This window comes from Fukomys damarensis, unplaced genomic scaffold (assembly GCF_012274545.1).
Source record: "Fukomys damarensis isolate Sample0158 unplaced genomic scaffold, DMR_v1.0_HiC HiC_scaffold_15, whole genome shotgun sequence".
NCBI classification, from domain to species: domain Eukaryota; kingdom Metazoa; phylum Chordata; class Mammalia; order Rodentia; family Bathyergidae; genus Fukomys; species Fukomys damarensis.
In genome coordinates this window covers 60932459-60950671 of record NW_022900927.1, presented here as the reverse complement: position 1 = coordinate 60950671, position 18213 = coordinate 60932459, and the positions used below count along the sequence as shown (strand labels likewise).

The 18213-nt window shown below is 45.3% G+C and overlaps 1 protein-coding gene across 8 annotated transcripts in view; it reads right to left on the bottom strand.

The window, feature by feature from the left end:
* Ano4 (anoctamin 4) overlaps positions 1-18213 on the bottom strand; it is a 275001-nt gene that overhangs the window by 174695 nt on the left and 82093 nt on the right. For 4 of the 8 annotated variants that reach the window (XM_033763863.1, XM_033763862.1, XM_033763864.1 and 1 more), the window contains exon 1: positions 3859-3986. The exons of 1 other annotated variant lie outside the window; for it this stretch is intronic. In XM_033763863.1, the coding sequence (XP_033619754.1) occupies positions 3859-3964 (106 nt within the window). In that variant the 5' untranslated portion in view covers positions 3965-3986. Of the gene's footprint in view, positions 1-3858; positions 3988-18213 lie in introns of those variants that run through there. 3 more of the 8 variants (XM_033763866.1, XM_033763861.1, XM_033763865.1) reach the window with 3 other exon arrangements.

Here is an 18213-nt window from a genome sequence, read left to right as displayed (position 1 = left end):
AAAAAAAAAAAAAAAAAAAAAAAAAGCCAAGGAACGACATTAGACTTACAATGCCAGTAAGCCAGCGGGACTTGTGAGAAATCATGTTATCTGAAAGGGAACAGCTGAGCTTCACCAAATTGCAGAAATTTTTATTCAGCTGAATCTGTTGCAAAGGAAAGCGTAAAACCATTGCTTTATGGATCGTAAGTACGTGGAGCTCATAGTAAGAGGTTTACTAAAACCTCAGAGATGGGGGAAATAAAAAGCCTTCTCAGAAGCCAACTCAAAACCAGCAATCATGGGCCATAATACAGGTGTGAAGACTCTCCTTAAATCCTGGAAGCGGGGAGACAAAAGAAAATGACTGAGTCGTTTTGTGAGTTCCAACAGATTTTAAGAAAGGATAATTCAAATCAGAAGGGGGTTTTATCAGACCAGAAAACATTGAGACAAACAAGGCAGTGCCAGTCCAAGCAAAAGCCTGGAAGTTCAAGAATTCCAGCAGCACAGCCACCCCATCCCAGCTTGTGACTTCACTGTCCCTTATCACTAGCTGCCTTGATTCTGACAGCGTCCGCCAGCCCTCAGGACTAGGACGCGGCTTCCGGGGCAGGCTGAGAGCAGGTACCTCAGTGTTTCCGATGGCCAATGGGCCCTGTGTGAGCTAACGAACCAAAGTCCTGGGCTTCTGCCAAGCCATCTGCTCACAAAGTGCTCAGGGTGCGTCCGTCACCACGATCTGATTTCTGAGCTCACGAGGCGGCGAGCCTGGACCTCATTCTTGGAAGGTTCCCCTGGGCTCGCCAGGCTGGCAGTGCTCGGCAGACAGAGTGACAGGCTTCCTGGCTTCCCTGGCAGCTGGGGGGTCGGGCACGGGGGAGCCTTCTGCTCCAGGTGTGTCTCTCTCTGGGGGGATCAGCACGTCGCCGTCCGCTAGCCACCTGCTCTGTGGCACTGTCACCTGCCGCACATCTCCAGAGGTGCTCACCGAATGTCTGCAGACCCTGCAGGACTGCAGAAAAATCCAGACAAACTTGTAGGTGACAGATTAAAGGGATGGGTGAATCATCCTACGTCAACATGAGGTGATACATGTAGCCTTGGTGTGCAGACAGGAAACAGCCACTCGACCCGAAACATTTCTTCTTGTCCCCTTTGTAGAGGGTTACCAGGCTGACAGAAGCAGGGCTGTGACTCAGCATGGCACTTCGAGCTCTTACATAACTCCTCTCAACGAAGAACAAAATGACAGAAATGGGAATAAAAACTACGCTGTGGAAATAAATAGCACAGGTCCTTGACACTGTTCACTCCTGTTTGAAAAATGCAACAAGGCAGAGCGTATTGAAAACATTGAAAATAAAAAATGGTCCCCAAATACTATCAGGAGAGGATGCCCGGGAGGAAGGCACATGTTACGGCTGGGTCTAGATGCTCCCCAAAGCCTCACGTGCTCACAGGGCTTTTTCAAGGGTGGCTGGATCTACAGCGTGCGATGCGGGGACAAAGGGCCTGTGATTGCTAAATCAGTCCACTGATCAGTTCGGCCCCACCGTAATCCCGGTAGTCTGGATGAGAAAAAAGGGGCAGAAAGACGCTGCTAAGGTCCCTTGCTGCTCTGCTACCTTTGTCCTGCCATGAACTGTTGTCCCTCTGCCACGCCAGCCTTCCTTGGAGCCGGCCATTATGGACCAAAACCTCCACCAACTTCGAGCTAAATAAACCTTTCCTCCCTTAACTTCGGGTGTCGGGTATTTTTTCTCAGCAATGAGAAAGGTAGCTAAGATGGTAAGTTGTTCCAGCCGGAACTGGAGAAGAAGCTCTGATATCTGAACCAGTGTCCTCAGAGGAGCAGATAAAGGGTGGGGTTCATCACCTCTCCCCGTACAAGGGCTAGGACCACAGCAAAGAGAGAGAGAGAGAGACGTGTAAATGAAAGCTGGAACACAAGATCGCAAGTACGCTCCAGACCTCTGGAAACGTGAGGTGTGTAGAAGGTTCAGAAGTCACAAGTTGAGAAATGGATTATCAACCAACAAATTGTATCATCTAGTTTTTTTCTTAATTACTCTAGAAAAATTGTTGGCACTGGGCTTAGATCATCATCTTAGGGCCTCACCACAACCCTAAAACACTTTGCAGCAGGATCTGCATTTTTCAGATGGCAAACTTGAGGCTAGAGAAGGTACTTGTTCAAGTTCAGGCAGAACAGGTCCCTCGCTTCCTTTGGTTTCCTGGGAGCTCTGGCCTCCTGGGGTCCCTCACTGTCTCTTAAACTCAAGCTCACTTTTCCTGTTGGGTCCGAACATTCTGAGAAGCTCAAAGACTTTATAGAAACACAATGTTTCATATTCTGATTCTAAAACTCCACCAAAGCTCCGATTTCCTTTCAGATCCTTGTATCTTTACTACTCAAATACCCTTCTGATTGTTTGAATTCTGCGGTACCCTTTCTCTCGGGCCCATTTCCAAGGGGCACTGTTCCTGGAGACACTGTGTGGTAGAAGTATGCCTGAGGGTCAGTGGTTCGCTTTCACCCCAGTGTCATCCCCATGATTCAGAAGAGCCTCGTGCCACAGGGACATCTGTAGCTCTGTGGGTGTTTTACCGCTCGCAGCAACAGTGCTTCGTGCTGCACCTTTCTCCCTGTCACTTCTTAGGTGAACTGCTTATCAGAACGCAGAAAAACTATATTTTAAATGTCACTACCATGAGCAAAAGGTAAGAGTTACCTACTCCTACTTACATCGTTAATACTTGATGGAAGGAGACATTTATTTCTAGTTTTCTTTTTAATTTCAATTTTAAGTAGGAGCCAGTGCTTCTCTGACCAGAACCAAGGTAGAAATGCTCTTGGTTTCTTACTCTCAACCAAGATTTACTTTCCCAAACTTTCTGGAGTTTTTCTAATATCTTTTCTTATTTGGCTCAATAACACTTTGGCAAAACCTTTTCTAAAATAGGCTGAATCAAATGGAATTGCTACTACGCTCTTTCTAGGAATCTTCCTAGAGGAGTTACAGTCATCATTCTACAGTGACGCATGCATACCCGTGTTTATAGCAGCACAACTCATACTAGCTAAATCTTGGCAGCAAGTACATATGTCCATCAGCAGATCAATTAATAAAGAAAATTATTTACATACGATGGAGTACTACTCTGCCATAAAGAAGGGTAGTTTTGAGCCATTTGTAGGAAAATGGGTGCACTTGAAACCACAGAGTTAAGTGAAAGAAATCAGATGCACAAGCTTAAATATCACATGGTTTTTCTTAATTGAGAAACCCAAAGCATAAAGAAATTAAAAAGCCAAATAAAAGATAGGAAACAGAGAGGTAGACCTTTTGAAAATGTGAAAGGGACCAAGAGATGGAGGGAGGAGAGAGAGGCAGGGAGATGGGCATAAAAAGATTAAGATGTGTCCTATACGTACAGCAGCTCCCCACGAGGAACGCAGTTGTTATGCACTACAAACACCTGCTAATAAAATAAAATAGTGAAATAGGCAGAGACCTTCCCATGGCCTGGGGAGGTAAAAGGTCAAGCACACAGGAACACGCACAGAAGAGGGGGGCCTGGCCCGTGTGACCTGGGACTGGGACCCTTCCCAGTAGAGGGATGGAATTTGTGTCACCTCTGTGCGGTGGGCACGGTGAACCCAGGGCAAGTGGATTCGGAGGAGCTTCGAGCACCATCGGGACTGGGGGATAAGTGAGCCGAGAACACCCCAGGGGTGACAGATCTGACTCCAACCCCTGAGACGTGAAGTCAGGGCCAGGCACCCAGGCTCAGGGGGCTGCGCACAGTCGTGCCTCCTCCTGTTTCTCCTCTCGTACCCCCAGGCTTGTGGGCAGACTGGCGTCCGCTGGTTACCCAGATCTGGCAACACCAGCACTTCAGAACCGGGCACTCTTCCTGCCAATGCTGTCATTTGTAAGGCTGGGAAATCTGTACGTGCCAAGCCACACTGACATGGCATTCAGGTGCTCTGAAAAGAGACCACAGCACTCGGGACTGGGCACATGGCCCCCAGACTCAACATCTGGCTCAGTGCTGTCACGAAGAATCTGTAGACTCAGAGAGGACAAGAGACAGCATGAATGTTGAACCTACATGACTTGAATTCAAATAAAGTGTCCCGGATAAATTAGTGGTGTTCTCTCCCCTTCAAATCTCCCTCTAGGTTCTGTATAGTCTTTTGGTGACTTCTCTCTACGCTGCCTCTCAGGCTGAAGAGTCTCTTTTCTTCCCCACTACAGAATTCTACTAGGAGGACTTCGCTTCAGGATACCACAGTGGCAGTGAGATTACTGTCTCCAGTTCCTGCCTTCTGTCTGCCACACAGTGACTGGCGGGTACTGCCCAGCGGAGGGTCAGAGTGTATTCCCTGCACCCTGCTCTGGGAACTGGTCATCACGACTTGCCCTGGAACTCAGTGGACATGGTGAAAGCAGATGGGAAATAACGCTTGTGTGGTTCTGGTTCTGGTTTACTCTCTTGGGCTTCTACTATTAGCACAAAAAGCGTGTGTCCTAAGTAGCCGTGAGTCTCAGGACGGACACTTGGAGCAGGCTTGAGCCTGATCAAAGCCAGGAAGCAAACCCCACCCAACACAGCCCAAATCGGTCCAAGCCCAGCTTCCCTACAATCTCCTGAAAAAAACAAGGACAAACACTTCTAGGTGCCAGCTACTGAGATACTCGGCAGACTCAATGAACACGAAAAAAATGGCCATATTCGCACGAAGCAAGGAAACAGTGCTAGCACAGACATTCTGTCATGAGCGGTCGCTCTCAGAGGAAACACCCTCCTTCGTGCCTAAAGTGCTGTCCTCCGACTCCTGCTCCAGCATGCTCCTCTGGAATCGGCTCATTCTTCACCTTTCTGGGTAGTTTTCAAGTGTCTTCTCCACAAAAATGACAAGTATGGGAGGGGTCGCCTACCTCTAATTTCACCTAGGCATTTTAAAACATTATATTGGACACAGTACAAGTATTCAATGTTTCTGTCAATTAAAAAATGAGTAAATACAAAGTAAACTTTAAATGATGTATATGTCACTTGAGCAGCACAAATTAAAGCAATGAGATGCCCCTTACACTTCTCAGAAATGTGAAAACAAAAGGCACTGGCAGCCTGGGACGCTAACAACGTCCGGGGCCCCAGGGGCGCTCACACATTGCCGGTGGGAACACAGAATGGTACAACTGCTTTGAAAGATGACTGGCAATTTCTTACGAAACTAAGCACACTCTTCCGGCGTGGCCCAGCGACCAGCAATCGGGCCACCTGGTGTTCACTCGAGTGAGCTAAAAGACTGTATTCCACACCAAAACACGCACGCGAATGTTAATTATGCAGCTTAATTCACAAGGGCCAGAACTTAGAAGCAAGCAGGTTGTCCTTCAGTCGGTAAATGGATAAACTGCGATGCACCCAACAACAAAATACGGTTCAGGGCTCAGACCAAAGACATATAGCAACCTTAAGTGCACACTGCTAAGCAAAACAAGGTTACACGCTATATGATTCCAACTATACGACATTCTAGAAAATTATGAAGGCAGTAAAACGTGCACTGCTGCCAGAGGAGGAGAGGGGGTAAGTGGACAAAGCACAGGGAATTATTAGGGCAGGGAAGCTCCTCTGTGTGGAAACACGGTATCATCAACTTATCAAAAAACCCGTAAAATGTGGAGCACCAGAGTGAACCTTAACAGAAACTATGGTTGTCGGGACACGATGCATCAAGGCAGGTCCGTCAGTGTCACAAACTGCACTAAATGTTCCATTCTCCAGTGGGAAGGCATGGAGGAAGAGCTGGAGGGGCAGGAGATCCTGGGAGCTCTCCACAACTTGCATTCAATTTGGCTGAGAACTGAAAACTCCTCCAAAACATAGTTTATGTGAAACACAAAACAAAACACCTACTCTGTTTCCTACCTCACCACTGGCAACACAGGAAACCTCTTTATTAAAATCTGTCTACTGGAGTTCTGTTTCCTAACTAAACAAACCTTGATTATGACAGTCTTAGAAATGCATCCCTTCCGATTGTAACACTTACAGGCTCCTCATCCTGTCAACTGCATCACTGTTTCCCAAATACTCAATGTTGCTGCCTGTTGACTTCTTTCCCCCAGATTTCTTTTCATTGGGGGTCGTCCCTTTTTTCCCTTCACTGCCCTGAATGCCGATCCAAACTCTGGACGGCTCATTTGTCCTCACCCCAGAGCATCTCACGTCTCTTCACCCACTCAGAGCAACAGCAGAGAGCGGCCGTGAGTTTCCTGGCCCTACGCGGAATTCCGCCGAGGTTCTGTGGACTCAGGCACAATGCACCCTGTCCCCAGCCCTGCTACAGACAAATCTGAAGTTTATGCCTGAGAGATACAGATAGACTTAAAGTTCGCAGCTGAAAACTGGGACTGGCGACAGGCAAGGGTGTGAACTACATGGAAGTGGCCAACAGAAACATCTGGCTGAAGATCAAACCACTGCCTTCAGAAAGAATTCTGCCAGAGGTCTTCGGCTGTTTATTGATTCACTAAACATTTGTGAAGAGCTCTCCCTGTGCCATGCACTGGGGACCTGCAGGTTAACGGACAGAGTGCTGCACTCACGGAGCTCGCGGTCTGCAGCAGAGGTACACCCAGTACCAAAGTGCGAAGAGCGAGGGAGTCTAAGGGAGTACGGAGCGGGCACCAGTACCTGCTGGGTCTATAGAAAAAGAGGAATCAAAGTCGTTCAGCTCCTCCTGGAGCAGCCAGCAAAACATCGCCGTTTTCCTAAAATACATCATGAGGGAGTAGCACCGTCTAAGTATTATCACACTACAGGCAGGCAACACAGAAAGCTAAGTAAGAACTGGGTATTGGCTTCCTGCGGTGAGAGCCACACGCGGAGCAACCTTGCGCCCCGCAATCCTGAGTTGTAGCAGAAGCGCTTATTAAATGATACCACTGAGTGACCATTCAAGCGTTACTCCTTAAGTCCCTGACCTCAATGGTGTGGCTTATCCAAGCAATCAATAAAATGCTTCTAGAAACGGAACACACCCAGTAATATCAAATGACAGCTATTAACCCCTCGGAGGGACAGTGCTTTGGACAAAATTTTGGTTATTTGGGCAAAGTAAGTAAAATTCAGTAAGAAGGACATTTTTTTAAACAAAGTAATTGATTTCTACCAACAACTTCCAAGCCCCACAACCTGCTAGGCCCAAGGACAGCAGCAAAGATGGTCAAGGCAGAATCTGTATCTGCAAGAAGAGAATGTTCTTGCAAGGATAAGAGGTGTGCCAAAACGACCAGTAGAGGGGAGGTGTCCAAGGAGCACAAGGTAGACCAGGACTCTCCAGCAGGCAGGAGGAAGGCAGGCGCATTGTTTTAGTAAGAGCCAGTAAACAGTCGTGAGCCCTAAGGATCTGAGGCCATTGTTCATTCTGCTTCTGTAGCCACCAATCTACCTTAGATGAGACATAAAGGAGCGAGTGTGTGCTTATAAAATAAGTCCCCTGTAGAATTTGGCCTCTGGGGCTTTGACTGGGGCAGAGCTGGGGCAGATGATCGGGGACAGAGGGCAGCAGGTGACTCTGCCTGCCTGGGCTGCTGCGTAAGTCTCTCTTGGGGATGGAGGGAAGGGTGGAGGTTCAGGGTCTGAAAGAACTGAGCTCGTTCGTGGAAGGAAGAGGTGTGCAGTGTCAAGCAGGCTGGAGATGTGTGACGATCCTGGCTGTCTACATCAAAAGTCATGGCCCTGACAATTTAATTTTTACAGTTTTAGAGAATTTGTGAAGGGACCTGAATGCCGCACCGAGTATAATGTTTGTCAGAAGGCCATGGGAATCAGCAGAGAAGGGCCTACAAGGTGGGGACGTGGGATGACCGGTCTCTCCAGCTGGGGAATCAGCACGACAGGGAGAGGGTCCTGGGTCAGAGCAGCGGCCTTGGGGACACGAGCCAATGAGAGAGAGAGAGACAGCTCTGAACCGATTCTGAAGATTTAATGACCTTTTCCATGTTTGGGGGTAAATGAGAGGACACAATCACAGTTGACTCCGGATCTGAAGATAGTTGTATTAGTTAGGGGACCGTCCTTGGAATGAAATATCTGACATAACCAGCTTCTTAAGAGAAAAGGTTTGCTGCATTTTCCAACACAGTTTTGGAGAGTTCAGTCCATGGTTACTCTGGCTCTTTTGCTCTGGGCCTGTGGCCCCCAAAGTCATGGCTAGGGGGCAAAAGAGAAGAGGAAGAGGAAGGTGTGGGCTCCCCACTCCCATGGGAGGCCACACTCCAGTGACCTACAGATCCCCTACTAAGCCCACCTCTTCAAGTTCCACCACCTCCCAACAGCTCTACCTAAGTGACACATCCTTCAGGGGACATTCTAGGTCTAAACTACAATAACAGTGTTGACTCAAGAATCTGTATGTCTATCAGCAGAAGAATGGATTGAGAAGATGTGGTATATATATACTGGGAGTACTATGCAGCCACAAAGAAGGACAGATTTGAGTCATTTGTAGGACAGTAGGTAGAACTTGAGGCCATACTATCAAGTAAAATAAACCAGTCACAGAAGATTAAATATCACAAGATTTCCCTTCTATGAAAGACCCAAAGTATAAATAATTTGAAGAGAAAAATAAAAGAGATGTGTTAAAAAAAAACAAAGAGATAGACTCTGAATAGATGCGAAGGGGATCCAGGAAAAGAGGGAGAGAGAAGGGCAGGCAGGGAACAAAAATGATCAAGATGTGATATATATGTCAAATCCCCAAGCTAAACGTAGTCACTACCTATCACAAACATATACTAATATATTTTTTTAGAACATGGATGGGACATTTTGATAGATAAGATGTTAAGTTCAGCTTTGAATATGTGGGTCTGGGGCTCTCTTGGAACAACCAAATAAAATATTCATCCAGAACTGCCAGAAGTAGGGACATGGAACTTGAAAACAATTCTGGCTAGAGCTCTTTGCCTAGAGATTATTGGTGAAGTTTTGCAAGAAGCTGGAATTTTTGGAGCAGAAACAGGAGATCACAGATTGACTCTCAAGGCAACTTCTACCAGCAACTAGAGAGACAGCAAGCACAATCACAGCAGCAGCGGTTGGGTTTGCTGAAGGTTTAGTGCAGGCTTGCTGTCAGAGTCAGAAACACATTGAGTCATTAACCCGTATGACCTGCGTTCCTCTTTACCTTCATCTTACAGAGGGAACAGAGGCACGGTGACCTACACACTGCACGGCCAGCTTGAACACAGGTAGCCTGAGACACGGCTCTCAGCAGGAGGAGGTCAGGGGACCATGTGCTGAAGGAAGCTCAACAAGTTGAAGAGAAGAAGGGTTTAGGTGTCATAATGAAAACAACTAAGTGCAGGCAGCGGTTCCGGAGCACGGATGCCTCTGACAGACAGGATCGTGGCTCTGCTGGAGTTCACAAGGGCCGACCCCCGAGTCTGTGAACCTCACCCCACAAGGGGAGAGGGACTATGCTGATTACGAACTTTGAGATGAGGAGGCCCTGGGACGTGGGGTAGGGGCAATCTAAGCACCTGCACCTTTGCGAGCGGAGGACCTTCAACGGCTGAGTCAGAGAGACGCGACTGTGTGGCTTGGGGAGAAAGAAGAGGCCACAGGGAAAGGAACGAGGCTGCTCCGGCCGGGAGAGCCTCCAGAAGGAAATGAGCTCCGCTAGCACCTTGGCTTGACTTCAGTGAGACCCCGAGTCCCCTTCTCACTTACAGAACAGTGAGATAATACGTTCATGACATTTTAAGCTACCGAGGGTGCAATGATTTGTTACTGCAGCACTCTCATCATTATTGTTGAAAATAACTCCAAGCCCTGACCCATCAGCCTGACACACGTCTGAGCACCGCCATGGGCACTGCTTTCTGCTCACGCTGTGACGAGGGGCCCCACGAAGGAGCGGTGACACAGCAGGGCCTGTTGGGATTCCCTTAGCCAATGTTTAGTTGACTCAACTGACCATAAAGTAAACATTAATTCCCAGAAGTCCCACAGTGTATCTAAACTCACTGCAGAATACAAAGCAGGAATTGTTCCTGATTACAATTCTATGCACATAATGGTGCAATTAGATTTTTTTTAGCCGTGTAATGTGCTTAGGGACACTCAGTTTAGCAAATGTTTAAAAAACAGGGACAAAATGACATGAAATCACATACAACTTTAAATCAAGTTCATAAGGTTTAATTCATAAGAACAATACAGGGCTATTTGTGTGATTTGAGTAATAAAGTTGATCTTGACTAATTTCAGTGCTCACATAATTAAACTTCAGGTACAGTTAATGATGAATGAAAATCCAGACCACTGTCATATTTTACAGCCTGTCTGAAATGCCTTGTTACTCTTAAAAATTACATTCCATTTTCCTTAAACATTTTTCTAAAAGAACTGACTCCCTATTTATTTAGCAAAGGTTTTGAGATGGCCTGAAGTGAGGCATATATCACACATTTTTATTCTACGTGATTTTTCTAAAACTCTTTATCCACACTGTCGCATAGCATCGAAATCCTGTCCCTGAATCAAATGTCCTTTTTTGGGGGTGGGGTTAAGTCAAATTTCAGTGTATCAGAGTCAAATTGGATAAGCACCAGTCCCATAACAAGGTAAGCAATAAAAGCTAAGCTAACTACAGTTTGTAAAACCATCATCAATAAAAGTGGGGTGGCAAGGGCAGGCCTCCTAGAAAAGAGGAGGCAAGGGGGAAAAACAGGACGTTAACACTCCTGCAAGACACATACCTGCAAGAGGCCCTGATCCCAAAATTCACCAGCCTTACATAACTGTTGCAGTAGGCTTTCTCTTTAACGGGGAAGGAAGTCAGGAAGCTCTGCCTCAGGGGCCAGATGGGGCCCCCTACCTGGATTTTTAAATAAAGTTTTATGGGAACACAGCTACACTCATTTGTTTATTGTCATGTACGTGTGCTTGTGCTATCACAGCAGAGTTGAATAAACATATAAGGATCTTACGGCCCTCAGAGTTGAAAATATTTACTACCTTACCCTTTAAAGGACTCTGTCCATGCTATTCTTACACTGACATTGCTAAGATATTTGGAAAATGCTGCTTAGGTCCTGTGATCTACTGAAACAATCTCTCTCTCTCTCTCTCTCTCTCTCTGTCTCTGTCTCTCTTTCTCTCTGTTTTACAGACTTTGTTGTTTGAAATGTTGAACCTTAGTGGTTTTAAATTTTATGGACTTTTGCACTTACCTCCTTTTGTTTTATTTTACAAGACAGAACAAAATATCTACGTAGCTGCTAAGCTTTTTCACACCTTACTATGGTAGAAATTCCTTCTTTCTTTTCTCCCTCCCTCCCTTCCCTCTTTCCTTCCTATGTCCTCTTGCTATCGATCTCAAAGGGAAGAGCACAGCTGCTGTAGGCAAGTGCAAGGCTCACGGGATCGAGTGATGAAGCTACGAGAACCTTGTTACATGAACAAAGAGGATGGAACTCATCTGAGCTCAGTGGTGAAGAACACGGATTTGGAGTCGGACTGCTGAGTCTGAGTCCCGCTTCTTTTACTGCCAGCTTTTGTGCCTTTATTAACATTCACGGGCCCCAGTTTCCTGTAACATGGAGATAGTAATAGTGCTTAACTCCCATGGCAGAGCAGCTCCGCTCATGTAAAAAGTGCTATAAAAATGGCAGCTGCACAATCACACAGTAACAGTGTTGCTAGTGAGAAATAGATTAATGGTGGGTGACAGGCGTTCTGGTTCCACCGCTTTCTGCATGTGTCTCTGGGCAAATAATTTGAGCCGATGATGGCAATAACAGTAACCTTAGCCCACTGGGCTGTTTGAGGATTTGTGAGTCAATATATTTAGCAATGCCTGGCACAGAGTATGTGCTCAGTACTTATAGATATCTTTATTCTTCATATCAGTATGGTTGTCAATATTTTCAACGTTGTATATCAGGCTTGATGCTAAATTTGATAAATGGTCTACAGTATGAAGTCATTACTGTTAGCAATGCCACTTTAAGGCACAAGGAGTTTCGGTAGGGAGGAAGTTCATTAACACATTTAATTCATATTGAGTTCTTTTTATATTGGGGCTTGAACCCGAGGCCTTCACACTGTGCTACATCTCCAGTCATTCTTCATTTTTTATTTTGAGACAGCATCTCATCAAGTCCTTAAGTTGTCCAGGCTGGGCTCGAACTCATGATCCTCCTGCCTCAGACGGTGAGTGACGGGATTACAGATGTGTTTCATAGAGTTCCTAAGTGATGGAATTAGAATGAAAGGCAGACTAATTAGAATAGAAATCCGGACTAAAAGACCTCATCCACGGGATCACAGGGGAAGCAAGTGTCTTCGTGGAAAACAGGCAGACTAAGAAACAGGGTGATGAGTGATAAGAGTCACTCTGACAAATGCTTTCCTCCCTTTGGTGCTGTTGTGTTGGACACAAAAACTCCACACATGCAGAATGTTAGAACTTGGAAATAGCTAAGATCATCTGCTCCAACACCACCGTTTTCCAGATGGAGAAACCCAGGGCCCAGAAAAGATCTACGATGGGCCCAAGACTTTCAGCATCAAAACAATACCTGGTTCTCAACCCTTTCCCATCACAATCAACTTTGAAAGCTTTATGACGAAAACCTCATGAAATATTCTAGTCCACTGTGGCTTATCTGCTGTCAAATAGAGACAGAGGCAGGTGCTTGGAGTTTATTCTGCAAAGAAACTGATGAAAATGACACACATCTATACCACCTGGCTCTTCATAGAGTACGAGTACACGGGACAGGTGCGTGCACCTCACGGAGGGGATTTCAGGGTGGATGGTCACAGAGATAAACATCTCCACTGATCAGGCACCAAGCCCTGCTTGGAAGTAGCTCCAAACACAGCGAGATTTTTTTATTGAGGTCGTGCAGATGGGTGGCCATGGCGAAAACTCTGCTCTTGTGACTTTTACCTGCTCACTTCATGGAATAGTCAAATCATCAGGAAAAAACAGTCAGGTCATTAAAAACATCTGAAGGGTAGAAGGAGTAATCTGTGCTGTTTTTAATTCTGTTGAGATGAAAATTAAGTTCAACTGTACGTGACTTCATTATTTGATATCGATACGATGATTCATCTTCAGGACTGTGCCCAAGTGTAATGGTTAAAAGTAGACTTGAAAAGCTTTGGGCCCTTGCACAAGGCACCTCTATGCCTCAGTGTCCTCAGCTGTCAAATGGGAGGAAAGTCAGCATCTACTTCCTGAGAATTCCAATGAAGAAGGAATCACATGTTCCGAACAGTACCTATCTCTTGACACCACTCAATAAGCATTAGCCATTGCTATTTCTACCTTTGCTACCACTGAGGCAGGGCTTAAAGAATTTAATTTCCGTGTTCCAGAAAGGCGCATGCGATGTTCTCCAGGTCTGACTTCTAACAGCTCCCCCTCCTGTATCTCCCTTCTGCCCACATCCTCTCCTCCCACTGAGCCCCACAGTGAGTGCCGTGTGATGAAACAGCTTCGTGGACATGTGTGTGCCTTCCTCTCTGTCTGGCGTGTCCTTAACTCTTTGGTCCCAGTGGACTTCGACAAAGCCCATTCCTCTCTCAGGGGAAGCTGAGCACCGGGGAGCTACCACCTGTCCAGGACCCACCCCCTGTAGGGTCTTCCCAGCTCCAGAGCAGGTGTGGGTTCCCCTCCTGCTGTGCACGGCAACATTCTACAGATTGCTCCTGCAGTCACTGTCTCTGCAGACGCGTCTACCCCTCTGGAATGTGTTCTTCCATTTGTGTATCTTAATTGTCTGACACTTGGAAGATGTTCAATCGGTTTTTGTAGAAGGATGGCATATAAAAGTGATAGAAGGAGTCAACTGGCAATTATCGGGTGCCTTCCACATCCCTACCAGTTTGCTTGATGCTGGGAAAACACGATAAACAGGAAACAGCCTCTGCTTTCTTTTTTTGGCAGGCAAAATGTCTCTCTGTCTTTCTCCAAAGAATAAAGAGAATACCGGGCTTTTCACTTGACAGATATTTTTTAGCTGTTTACAATTCACCTAGAACTGGGGTAAGGGTCCCAAAATAGATGCTATTGAAGGAAAACATCTTTTCTGGGTCCCCAGGGTCTCCTGGCCTCATGGAGAGCACAACAAGCCTGGAAAAGATCATCTGATCTCTGCTCACCAAGGCACCAGGTTCACCCTTACCCAGTCATCCTGAGAGAGCCGAGTCCTACCTGCCAGGCTCTGAGCTTCGTTATTTCCTGCAACATGATTTCCACTCGGCGGGGAATAACATCAAGTACAAAGCTAAAATGAATGCATAAAATGCATCTCATATGCATAGATGCATTCGGATGGCTTGCCTGCTTCGCCGTCAGAAACTTTAATAGCACTAAAAATTTTGGAAAGTGAGACTCATGGTAGTAAACTCAAAGTCACAGTCACCAAGCAAGCTCCTTTTCCTCACTATGGGCCCTTCACTTTATTTAGGCCTCTGATACAGAAATGAAAGACAAAATACCTCCCTCCAGGAGTAGGAAATCCAATCTTATTTGTCTTACAAAATAGGCTTCTCCCAGGAATTGCTTAAGCCTCATCAACAGACCTTTCCAAGGTCTGAAGGCTCAGAAATAAATATTGACTGCGCATCCAGGCACGCATCATGGAGACAGTAAAATTTAAGATTTATCAATTGTTGATTCACTGTCTTTAAAGAATTCTCTATGCTTAATGGAAAGCAAATAAACCAGGAATCGCAGATGCTCCTTTCATTAAAAAATAAAATACAATCAAATAAAATAACCGCCAGCTAAAGAACAGCACCCCTCAGGGAGACAATAGCGGAATCGCCAACAGACAACCCTAACTCACGTTCATTCTTACGGCTTGCAGAGAAAGTTGTTTATGTTCTTTATAGGTAGAGGCAGAGCCAGCTCAGCGAGAGTCCTGCCTGGCTCCAAGTAGCTGAGACTCTGACTCAGCTGGGTAGGTATCAGGGACTACGTGCACCTGAATGCGACCCTCACTGAGCACCTGATCATCGTTAAAGGGAACACAGTCCCCACCGCGATGAGCGATGAGCGTGCGCGCCTCCCGGGGCTGTGACTCCTCGGTTCCGCCCCCAGCGCTGCAGCACTCCCTCTCTGGCAGGTGCTCCGGCCCAGGGGCTTCTCTGAAGGGTGCGGCCGCTCAGGTGGCCAGGAGACAGGCGCGACGGTGCCCGCAGGGACAAGCGTTCCGCTCCACCAGCACGCGGTCAGGGCACGACACTGCTTTGTGTCCCCCAGGCCAGATTTGTATCTATCTGAGAAACACACCATTTAGGGGTTCATGCGAGAAAAGTCGTGTTGGGACACGAATTACAGAATCACTCCCTCGCCTACACCGGGAGAAGGAACCGAAGCTTGGAGAAGCTGCACTCCTGAGTCCGCGCCGGCGAGAACAGCTCTGAAACATGAAATAGTGCCCCACGGCTCGGAGTCGTGGGATTTATGTCCAAATGCCGCCAATTACTGTTAGGCCACTTACTGCTCAGCCCCCCGGCCCCTACCTCTTCATCAGTCACACTGGCACTGTGACGCAGACAATCACGTCTAAATTCCTCCGTTCTTCCCCTCTGTACTTAGACCCAACAGCTGCAAGACGCTGGCGGGAGGCGGAAGAACGGATGCGCTGGGAATCTGAGCGGGGACTCGGCCGGGAATGCCCAGCAGCTGACCGCTCTCAGGTCTTGGAGGAACTCTTACCGAATTCATGGCGCCGCCCAGGGTCTCACATGTTGACTTTCCTATCCCAGCAGTGGGAAAAGCAGCAACTCCACGTTCCCGGCATGCTTGAACACACAGACTGGGCCTTCTCTGCTTTTAAAAAAAATTGAGGTGCAACTGGCAAAGCAAAATTTTATGTTTCTGTGGTACATAATGTAGATTATGATACAGGGTTTAGATACAGGGGGTGTGACTGAAATAGATGGTGAATGCTTACATTTTTAAAAGAATTATTACAGTAAAAGACACGCTGCCTTTAATCCCTCTTAAACACACAAGAATCATGGGATGAATGTGTTCAAAGCAAGCGGGGCTATTCTCAAGGAGATAAATGGCAATGTGTCTTTCATTCTAATAATTTGTTTAAATTTAAACATTCACCAGGCTGGGGATTTAGCTCAGCAGTTCAGTGGCCTGCCTTACAAGTGCAAGGACCCGAGTTCAATCCCCGGTACCAAAAAAAAAAAAAAAAAAAAAAAAAAAAACAAAAAAAAAAAAAAAAACAAAACAAAACAGAATAAGGAAATCAATGCAACATATAGGAATCTATGGGACACAATGAAAGCAGTTCTACGGGGAAAATTCAAAGCACTGAATGCCCACATTAGGAAAACAGAGCAAGCTCAAATAAACAACCTAAAGATGACTCTTAGACTCCTAGAAAAACAAGAGCAAGAAAAACCCAAAGCTCAAAAGAGAGAGGAAATTATAAAGATTAGAGCAGAAATCAATGCAATGGAAACTAAGAAAATGATACAAAAAACAAATGAATCAAAGAGTGGGTTTTTTGAAAGAATAAATAAAATTGATAAACCCTTAGCAAACCTTACAAAAAAATAAAAGAAAAGGCTCAGATTCATGCAATCAGGAATGAAAAAGGTGAAGTCACAACAGATCCCACAGAAATCCAAAGAATCATTAATACATACTATGAGAACCTGTTCTCTAATAAAATGGAAAACACAGACGAAATGGACAGATTTCTGGATACTTATGAATTACCAAAGTTGAACAAAGAAGATAAAAACATTTTAAACACCCCAATTACAAGCAGTGAAATTGAAAATGTAATTAAAAACTTACCAACAAAGAAAAGCCCAGGTCCTGATGAATTCACTGCTGAATTTTACAAGAGATTTAGAGAAGAGCTACTGCCATTACTCTTCAAACTTTTCAGTGAAATTGAAAGGGAAGCAATACTTCCAAATTCATTCCTGGAAGCAAGTAACACTTTGATTCCCAAACCAGAGAAAGATGTAACTAAAAAAGAGAACTATATGCCAATCTCCTTAATGAATATAGATGCAAAAATCCTCAATAAGATACTAGCAAACAGAATACAGAGGATCATCAAGAAGATCATACATCCTGACCAAGTTGGATTTATTCCAGGGATGCAAGGATGGTTCAACATACGTAAATCAATAAATGTAATACACTATATTAACAAAGTCAAGGACAAGAACCACATGATCCTCTAGATAGATGCAGAAAAAGCATTTGACAAAATTCAACACCTGTTCATGATAAAAACTCTGCAAAAAATTGGAATAGATGGTCTATGTCTCAAGTTAATAAAGGCTATCTATGAAAACCCAACAGCCAACATCATATTAAATGGCCAAAAACTCAAAACCTTCACATTAAAATCAGGAACAAGTCAAGGATGCCCACTATCACCACTCCTCTTCGATATAGTTCTGGAAATATTAGCCACAGCAATTAGACAAGAGAAAAAAAGAAATTAAAGCAATAAAGATAGGAAAGAAGTTAAATTGTCATTATTTGCTGATGATATGATATTCTACATTGAAGACCCAAAAAACTCCACCAAAAGACTTCTCAACTTAATAGACACTTAGCAGAGTAGCTGGATACAAGGTCAACAACCAAAAATCAATAGTCTTCTTGTACACAAATAACAGACTCACTGAATGAGAAATTAGGGAAAAAATTCCTTTCACAATAGCACCCGAAAAAATGAAGTATCTGGGAATCAATCCAACAAAAGAAGCAAAAGACCTGTACACTGAAAACTACAGCACTCTGACAAAAGAGATCGAGGAGGATATAAGAAAATGGAAAGATCTCCCCTGCTCCTGGGTAGGAAGAATCAACATAGTGAAAATGGCCATACTACCAAAACTGCTATACAGATTCAATGCAATACCAATTGAAATCCCCACACTATACTTCACAGAACTAGAAAGAAGAATCCAAAAATTCATTTGGAACCATAAGAGACCTAGAAGAGCAAAAGCCATCCTAGGCAACAGACACATGGCAGCAGGTATAACAATTCCCAATTTGAAACTATACTACAAAGCCACTGTGATAAAAACAGCATGGTACTGGCAAAGAAACAGACCTGAGGATTAGTGGAACAGATTGGAAGACACAAAAACAACTCCAGATGTACTCAGCTACCTCATCTTTGACAA